Raw genomic sequence first — 9,020 nt, forward strand, 5'->3', positions numbered from 1 at the left:
AAATGCCTCAAAGCACTTTGCACCCAGCGGTGGCCCTGAAGGTGCCCAGTGTCCCACCTCACAGCCCCTGGGGAAGGGACAATGGAGCAATTCTGCCCCAAACCCTACAAATTTGGCAACAGGACAAGGGGCAACGGGCACGAACTGAAGCACAGGAAGCTCCAGCTGAACATGAGGAAGAACTTCTTCCCTCTGAGGGTGACGGAGCCCTGGAACAGGCTGCCCAGCGGGGCTGTGGAGTCTCCTTCTCTGGAGATATTCAAGACCCACCTGGACAAGGCCCTGTGCAGCCTGCTCTGGGTGACCCTGCTTCGGCAGGGGGTTGGACCAGATGACCCACAGAGGTCCCCTCCAACCCCAAACATTCTGTGTGATTCTGCGTTTGGTTGCCCAAAAACCACCCATCTCCTCCCACGTCTTTCCAGGCTGCCACCAGGTCTTTCCAGGCTGCCAGCCCCAAAGCACAGGGACTCGTAGGACCAATGCACCAAGGAGGAACAAAACACCTGCAGGGCTCGGGATCCCTTTTCACCATTTTCTCAAAGTCTAGCGTGAAAAAAATGAAGGTGCCAGCCTTAAACCATCAAGATACTCCAGGATTATTTATTGAGAGAAGGGGACGCCACAGGAGGTGCCGGGTTCAGTATGGATGCTCCAGGACATGGACCATGATGTCCAACAGCGCCGGCCAGGTCTCGGTAGCGGTGGGGATGATCTGGGTGCTGGGCAGGAGGAAGCCGTAGCGTCCCGTGTCCCTCAGCTCGAAGGTGAAGGAATATTTCACCCCGTTGTCGTAGGCCCAGTCGACGGTGGTGCCATCTGCCACGTCTGCGGGGAGAGGAGACGTGACCCCAACGCTGAGCGTTCATGGTGGACCCAACACCGCAGGATGAGGAAGGGACACTTACAGATGGTGTCCGCGATGCTTCCATAAGTATATTTCGTCCCATACACGACGGCCAAGTCGCTTACAGCCTTTTTAGCCAGTTCATTCTGCAAGGGAGAGCCCAAAAGTGGTGAGACCTGGTAGACCGAGACCTTAAGGTAGCAGGGTCAAGAGCCCAACATCGTTTCCCGCCCCTTCTTCTCTAGCTTTTCCCCAAAACACCCTTAATTTTTGATGGGAGGTACATCTTGCGATTGCCTTCCCTCTAAGAACCAGGTGATGGTCTTCAACATGAAGGTTGCATCTAAGAAGAGGAGCAGGGGGGTCCTGGGATGATCCAACCTGACTCTTCCAGCAAGGCTGGCACTCGAAGCCCCACATCTACGTTTTGGGGCCATCTCACCAGTTCCTGGTGGTGGGGTGCAGGCGCTGTCTTGTAGCCATAGGGGAAAAGCAGCATCTGGGAGTAGCTGTGGATGGAGATGACGGATTTCACGCTCCCATGGCCGCGGATGAAGTCCACGATGGCTTTCACTTCTCTCTCGGAGTGGGCGTAGGGGCCGTGGTAGGTCTCGGAGCAGGGGTTGCTGCTGGATCCAGAGCCTGGGGCACGGTGGAAGAGGCACCATGCAGAGAGGCTGCCCCGGGGAAGGGTTTCTAGCCATGAGGTCTTTCTCCTCTAGCAGGAAGCTTTGATGCTCTGAGGCATGAGTGATGCCCGGTGTGGGGACCTGGTGGCCCGGCTCTTACCTCCAAAACCGGCATCCCAGTTTCGGTTGGGGTCCACGCCGATGCAGCGGGAGCCAGCGTTGATGGACCTCGTCTTGCGCCACATGCGGTTCTAGGAGCAGATGGGGGTGAGACCCTCACAGGGATGTGAATCACCCCCTTGGGGGACAGATGACGCCCTCCTTCCCAAGCATCTCTGGGGATGGGAGGAAACCACCTCCACCCACTCACCATCCCACATAGGGACAACCCTCCCCACCCAAACACCACGGCCAGCCAGGGCTCTGGAGACAAGCGCCAGGACAAGTTCCTCTCACAGTGTCCCCGCACTCACGGAGCTGTGGGTGAAGGCGAAGCCATCGGGGTTGGTGACAATCTCAAAGAAGATGTCCATGCTGTCCAGGATGGCGGTGACAGAGGGGTCCTGGCCATACTCCTCAGCGATCTGCATGGGGAGGGGAGCGGAAGCTGCCTCGGAGCCCCTCGGGGACAAGGGACACGACAGAGTGGCGTACCAGGGAGGTGTTAAAAAAGGGGTTGGGGTAAGAATTGGGGTCCCGTGTCCCAGGGCACGTCATTACCTTGTTGGCCGTCCAGACGCCGGTGGCATGGGTGATCCATTCCCGTGAGTGGATGCCGGTGTCCAGCCAGATGGCCGGCCGATTCGATCCCCCAGTGCTGAACTGGATGGAGGGGGGGTGGATTTCAGCCCTGTGCCCTCCCAGGGCTGGGCAAGGCGAGGGTGCCCCCAGTACCCACCTTCAGCAGGTACAGGGATCTGTTCTCGTAGCTCTGCCCGATCTGGATCTTGCTAACAAGGCTGGGATGATCATCCACCAGCATGTCCATCCAGTCATAGATCTGAAAGGAGGAGTTGTTGGGTCATGAGGCTTTCCTGCTGTCTTTTTCGGTATCTGGCATCAGATGCAACGTGCAGAACTTCACTGGAGAAGACTGGGTTCTTCCCCAGAGCAGACCAGGTGCTTGGACCTCTGTGCGAGCAGGGAGGTGCACATCGCAAAGGTTTTCACAAAAGCAGATGAATGGTGGGGGTAAAAAAGTTCTGAGATCCCCCAACACCATCACATCCTCCATCAGCCACCCACTGGGCTCCAAGCACAGGGTTTGACCCCCAAAATGAAGAGGTCTTCCAGTGAGGTGGGGAGGTGCCAGGAGAGGACACACCTCACGTGGAGGGATGCAGCCTTCCAGTACCTGAAGGGATACTTCGGGTACTGCAGAGGGACTTCTCACAAGGGCATGTGGTGACAGGACAAGCGATGATGGCTTCAAACTAGAAGAGGGGAGATTTAGATTAGAAGCAAGGAAGAAATTCTTCCCTGTGAAGGTGGTGAGGCCCTGGCCCAGGTTGCCCAGAGAAGCTGTGTCTGTCCCCTCCCTGGCAGTGTCCAAGGCCAGGCTAGACAGGGCTCTGAGCGCCCTGGGCTGGTGGAAGGGGTCCCTGCCCCTGGCAGGGGGTTGGAACCAGATGGTCTGTGAGGTCCCTTCCAACCCAAACCGTTCTGTGAGTCTATGCCCGGTCTCCTGGCTCAGCTAAAACTTCCACCCGAGGAAAAGAGACGCATCGCGGGGGGTCCCACTGCCACCACAAACATCACCACATGGATGCAACCAAACCGTGGCATGAGCTGAAAGTGACCCCAGGAATATGAAGCGAATGTTCTGCAGAGCAAAGTACCTCATCTAGTGTGTGGTAGGAGGCAAAATCGAATGTGCTGATGCTTCTCTCTGTCCTTCTGGACTCCATCATGGTTTTCTTTTCCTCATCCAATAATTCCTGTTTAGGAGAGGGGGAAAAAAACCCTCATCAGACAGGCTGGGTGAAGCAAGGGGTTGGGTTTTTCTTCCATTTCCTCATGGTTTCCAACTTTTTGGACCTTCTCTTGGGACTGAACTGCAGGAGCTCGTCCTGCTCCCCGCGACAGCCCTTACCTGCACGTCCACGATCATGATGCTGTAGGAAATGCCGTTGGACTCCAGGAAGATTTTGACTGCTTGGAGACTGGGGAAGGGCACGCGGAGGTCGGCTGGGCGGCCGGGGCTGCTGGGGTGACGCCAAAAGTCAACCTGGTGTGGAAGAGACGAGAGAGCTCAGCCCCATCCCGTGCTGGTGCTCATCCGCTGAGCTCCCCGGCACAAAAAAGGGATCTCAGAAGAGTTTGCACTGGAGGATTTAAAAAGGTCTTTGGGCAAGTTTTGGGACACGCATGGATGGGTCCGGGTCCCTTTGCCTCACTCAGTGGATCTCCTACAGAAACGTTTTTCAGCCCAAGTTGTTTGTTGGCTGCAAACGCCCCTTTGGACGGTGAGTATTTGTGATCTGAGCTGACATGGCGAGACACCAAGGTCACTGCGTGCCAGTTTTGCTCTTTAGTGCAATCGAGGGAACTCTTACATCAGCTTTGTAGAGCAGATGCTGTTCCCTACCACCCATCTCCGTCCTGCTGCTTAAAGCGTTCATCGAGATTCACCCCCCACCGAAGCAACCAGGGAAAACGCAGCAGGAGCAGAGTTGTGTCACAATTCAAGCCAAAAAAAACCATGCAGTGACATTTTAGACCTGCTTACTCAGCCTGGGTACGATGATGCTGCAGTGGCCGGGGTGTTCCCGCTCCACCTGAAACAGGAGGGCTCAAGGTGCCCTAAGCTAAATATTATATTTATGTAGCTATAAATTATACATATCCAAAATGGAACGGAAAATTGGATGTGAGGTCAAAAGGAAGGAGGCCTGGATGTCACCGGGAACCTCTGTTTTACACCGGGGGATGCTCAGGGCCCCCTCGCAGCTCACCTGCAGCTCTGCCTGCTCGCCCAGCACCCTGAGCAGGGTGAGCTGCTCCTCGTCGCTCGCCGTGATGCGGAGGACCTGGTCCCTGCAGGGAGGCAGAGCCATCAGTGTGCGCAGGAAGGATCACAGATGGGAGGAAAGGAGCTGAGCCACTGGCACTGATGCAGCCCCATTACGGGCTGGGTGGAGGCTGTGAAAGGTCTGCACCAGCTCAGCGGGTTGGAAAGTGCGTCAGTTGTTGGAGGTTTGGTGTTGAGAGCAAAAAATGCAGGTTCAGGAGAGCCACGATGGGGAAAAGCAAGTGCCAGGGAGCTCAAGGTGGTCTCCATCCTTCCTTTGATCATGAGGGCTCCCAAAAGATGTTAGGAGATGTCTAACGTATCGATATGTTCTGTCTGTGTCTATCTACATGTCAGGTGTAACAGCCTCCACTCCTGCCTGGGTGGGCTCCCTCAGGGATGGGTGCAGCCCCCAGCGGAGAAGGAAACACTCTCCTTCCCTGGCAGCGAGGTTTCCCCATCTTGAGTCATAGAATCATAGAATCATAGAATCATAGAATGTTTGGGTTGGAAGGGACCTTAAAGGTCATCTGGTTCCAACCCCCCTGCCACGGGCAAGGACATCTTCCACCAGACCAGGTTGCTCAGAGCTCCATCCAACCTGGCCTTGAACAATTCCAGGGAGGGGGCAGCCACAGCTTCTCTGGGCAACCTGGGCCAGTGTTTCACCACCCTCATGGGGAAGAATTTCTTCCTAACATCTAATCTAAATCTGCCCTCTTTTAGTTTACAGCCGTTCGCCCTTGTCCTATCACTACACACCCTTGTGAAAAGCCCCTCTGCATCCTTCCTGTAGGCCCCTTCAGGTACTGGCAGAAGGACAATAGGCCCTCCTTCCACTGGCAGAACTTGTGCTCTCGGGATTTAGCATCCCCTAATTTCTACCAGTTGCATGCTCGAAACCTCCCTCCAAAGCTGGAGTGAAGCCGCATCTTTCCCATTGTCCGCACGGCAAAAGCTGACAGATTTCCCTCCTTTGGGGTGTCCTCATTACCCCCAAAGGAGAGCGAACGGGGCTGATCTCTCACCCCCCCCCATCCCCAGCCAGGGTACCCCACCACCCCCTGCTTTCGGCAGGACTCACCCCACAAAAAGCTGCTCACTGCAGGCCGCTGCCACTAGGGTGGCGAAGACCGGGAGGATCTTCATGGCGAGTGGACACCGAGAAGCCTCAGCCCCTGAGGGCATCTGTAGCCCCCTGTAGAATGCTCCGGGGGCAGCCGTGGACCTTCTCACCAAGGCCACATCTGCTGTCCCCGTGGAGCCAGCAGCGACAAACAGATTAGCCAGGAACGGCTCCCAGGAGCCCAAACGTCCGCTTTATTTGGCGAAGTCAAGAAAAGAGCGGCCAAATTAGGGAGGATCCGATAACGCCTTCCTCGGCACTCGGGTCCTGCTGTGGGCGGCTGGGGAGGACGCGTGCCCCCGCACCCGGCTTGGCGCGAGGAGGTGTCATAGTCACTGTCACGGTGGCAACGGTGGGGTTGCAGGACCCCGGAGTACACAAGGACACGGCACTTGGTTTCCCTGAATTTCTTTATTACAGATCACTAAGTCAAGGGTGAATACGATTAGTAAAGCAAGGGTGTATTACAAATTACTACAAAAATCCTAGCAGAAAAGCAAGCGTATAAACATATCCATGTTTATGATTGATTACACAGTTATATATAGATAAAATTCAAAATATATCATTCAAATTATTACCTGTGCCATTCATCAAACTGCTCCCAGGAGTGGGACCAGTTGATGATGGATAAAGTCTCACTTCAAAGACGATGGGCGTCACGGAGCCAGGCGTCCCCAACAAGGTCCGAGGGATCGCACATCAACGTTCACATGGAGATAATGCTCGAAGAGAGCAGGAGAGGGGCTCATTTTTGGGTAGAAAGGGAGTTATTTTTACGTCTTCAGTGCAGACCCATGAGCGGGCGCAGGGCAGCAGCTCCTGGAGCAGCCGTTGCTGACTTCTGCTGTCTTCGGAGGTCAGCTCGTTACAGTGGTGTCTTTGTTCCGCAGGTTACAGCAGCGCCTTTGTTCCCCAGGTTACAGCAGCGTCTTTGTTGTGCGCTTAACTACGATGCCCCTGAGCTCCCGCCCGCGCTCATCGAGGATGCTCCGGGTTCCCGGGCCGGGCTCCCAGGCTGGCGGACGTCGTCTCGGTCAGTACTTTAGCAGTCATCTTCTGTCCATGGCTTTTCCCCGTTAAAACCAGGTCGTCTTTCTGGTCGCATGGTGTCGTGGTTGGGGATCTGGTACGGCTTCGTAGTGTGGAGCCGGTGATGTTGGTGAGCTGGTCCTGGCTGGTGGTTGCCAAGGGTCCTCACTGAGGCAAGATCATGGGGTAGTTGAGGTGGGAAGGGACCCCAGGAGGTCTCGATCCAACCTCCTGGACAAAGCAAGGTCAGCTTTGGGGGCAGACCAGGTCCCTCCGCGTTGGGTCTTGGAGTCCTCCAAGGCTGGACTGTCCTCCTGGTGCAAAAGCATTCTCCTACATCCAGTCTGGCTCGCTCTTGTTTCAGCTGATGACATTGCCTCTCCCATCACATTCTGTGGTGAACAGTTGGCTCCATTTTCTCAACCTCCTTGTAGGGACAGGAGGGGCCCTGTTAGGTCCCCCCGCTCCGAAGTCATCTCATCTCCAGGCCAAGCCAGCCCATCTCCCTCAGCATCCTGTCATGGGACACATCCTCCTGTTCCTCTTGGTGGCCTCCATTGGACTCCAGGTCTCTTTGGTGCCAGCGGTCCACAAACTGGATGCTGTTGTCACCAAGCCATGCACTGAGAAAAAAGAGGGGCCAGGTGGCCTCAAGATCTGGATGGTTGGAATGAGCTTCAAAGCCAGGGCGAGGCCGTAGGTCTGCAACCCTGCCCGAGGCTCCTCGGGATCTGCAGCTCCTGCCCACCACCTGTCACAAGGTCCCTGCGCCAGTGGCAGCAGCTCGGCCAGATCCAGGAGCCAACCACGTGCCCCAGGCCTTCCCCGCCAGCAGGATTTTACCAAGGGTGTTTGTATTGCTGGCTGGAGGACAGGATTTTGGAAGTTTGGGTCCGTGTGGGTCAGTTTGGGAAGCAGGTGCCACCAGACAGGGACGGGGACATGTGCAGGGAGTGCTGGCTGCCCTGCATTCAGGTTTGCTTTTCAAAACGGCTACACTTAACCCAAAATCAAACCCATGTGCTGCTTCCTGACGCCTCAGCTGCACCTTCACGTTCCCTAGAATCACAGAATCATTAAGGTTGATAAAGACCTCCAAGATCATCAAGTCCAACTGTCAACCCAACCCCACCACGCCTGCTAAACCATGTCCCAAAGTGCCACATCTATGTGTTTTATGAACCCCTCCAGGGATGGGGACTCCACCACTGATTTGGGCAGCCTGGTCCAAGGCCTCACAACTGGGAGGAGCGGTGGATACACCAGAAGGCTGTGCTGCCATCCAGCAAGCCCTGGACAGGCTGGAGAGTTGGGCAGAGAGGAACCTGATGAAATTCAACAAGGGCAAGTGCAGGGTCCTGCACCTGGGCAGGAACAACCCCAGCCACCAGTACAGGCTGGGGCGGACCTGCTGGAGAGCAGCTCTGTGGAGAGGGACTTTGGGTGTCCTGGTGGACGACAGGTTGACCATGAGCCACCAGCGTGCCCTGGCTGCCAAGAAGGCCAATGGGATCCTGGGGTGCATCACGAGGAGTGTGGGCAGCAGGTCGAGGGAGGTTCTCCTCCCCCTCTGCTCTGCCCTAGTGAGGCCCCATCTGCAGTGCTGTGTCCAGTTCTGGGCTCCCCAGTTCCAGAAAGATGAGGAGCTACTGGAGAGAGGCCAGCGGAGGGCCACGAGGATGATGAGGGGACTGGAGCATCTCTCCTAGGAGGAGAGGCTGAGGGAGCTGGGCTTGTTCAGCCTGGAGAAGAGAAGGCTGAGAGGGGACCTCAGAAATGCCTCTAAATATCTGCAGGGTGGGGGTCAGGAGGACGGGGCCAGCCTCTTTCCAGTGGTGCCCAGCGACAGGACAAGGGGCAACGGGCACAAACTGAAGCAGAGGAAGCTCCAGCTGAACATGAGGAAGAACTTCTTCACTCTGAAGGTGACGGAACCCTGGCCCAGGCTGCCCAAGGAGGTTGTGGATTCTCCTTCTCTGGAGATATTCAAGACCCGCCTGGACGCGGTGCTGTGCAGCCTGCTCTGGGTGACCCTGCTTCGGCAGGGGGTTGGACTAGATGATCCCCAGAGGTCCCTTCCAACCCCAAACATTCTGTGATTCTGTGATTCACAACTCTTTCAGTAAAGACATTTTTCCTGATATCCAACCTAAACCTCCCCTGATGCAACTTGAGGCCATATTTCCCTGCCAGCAGCCTCACGTCCTTTCACCCGCTGCGTCGGGTGTGTTTGCTCTGCGGCGAGCTCACCGAGGAGTGAGTAACTCACCAGCTGCCCAGGGAGGGGGGTCACAGGACATTGAGATAAACCTGTTAGATTTGATAATCCCTGCGACAGCAGCAGGGATTGCTAATCTCTGATCCTTTGGTGGCTCC

General features: G+C 56.0%; 1 protein-coding gene across 1 annotated transcript; it reads right to left on the minus strand.

Moving 5' to 3' along the window:
• Positions 1-640: 640 nt before the first annotated feature.
• On the minus strand, positions 641-5,674 carry LOC104332179 (carboxypeptidase A1). The gene is made up of 11 exons (XM_075428420.1): positions 5,571-5,674; positions 4,431-4,512; positions 3,569-3,703; positions 3,315-3,413; positions 2,375-2,476; positions 2,197-2,298; positions 1,950-2,060; positions 1,637-1,727; positions 1,290-1,489; positions 909-993; positions 641-828 (listed from the first exon to the last, which is right to left on the minus strand). The coding sequence occupies exons 1-11, from the start codon at positions 5,672-5,674 to the stop codon at positions 641-643; spliced, it is 1,299 nt and encodes a 432-aa protein (XP_075284535.1).
• Positions 5,675-9,020: the final 3,346 nt, after the last annotated feature.

The sequence above is a fragment of the Opisthocomus hoazin genome, chromosome 8 (genome assembly GCF_030867145.1).
Source record: "Opisthocomus hoazin isolate bOpiHoa1 chromosome 8, bOpiHoa1.hap1, whole genome shotgun sequence".
Lineage (NCBI taxonomy): Eukaryota > Metazoa > Chordata > Aves > Opisthocomiformes > Opisthocomidae > Opisthocomus > Opisthocomus hoazin.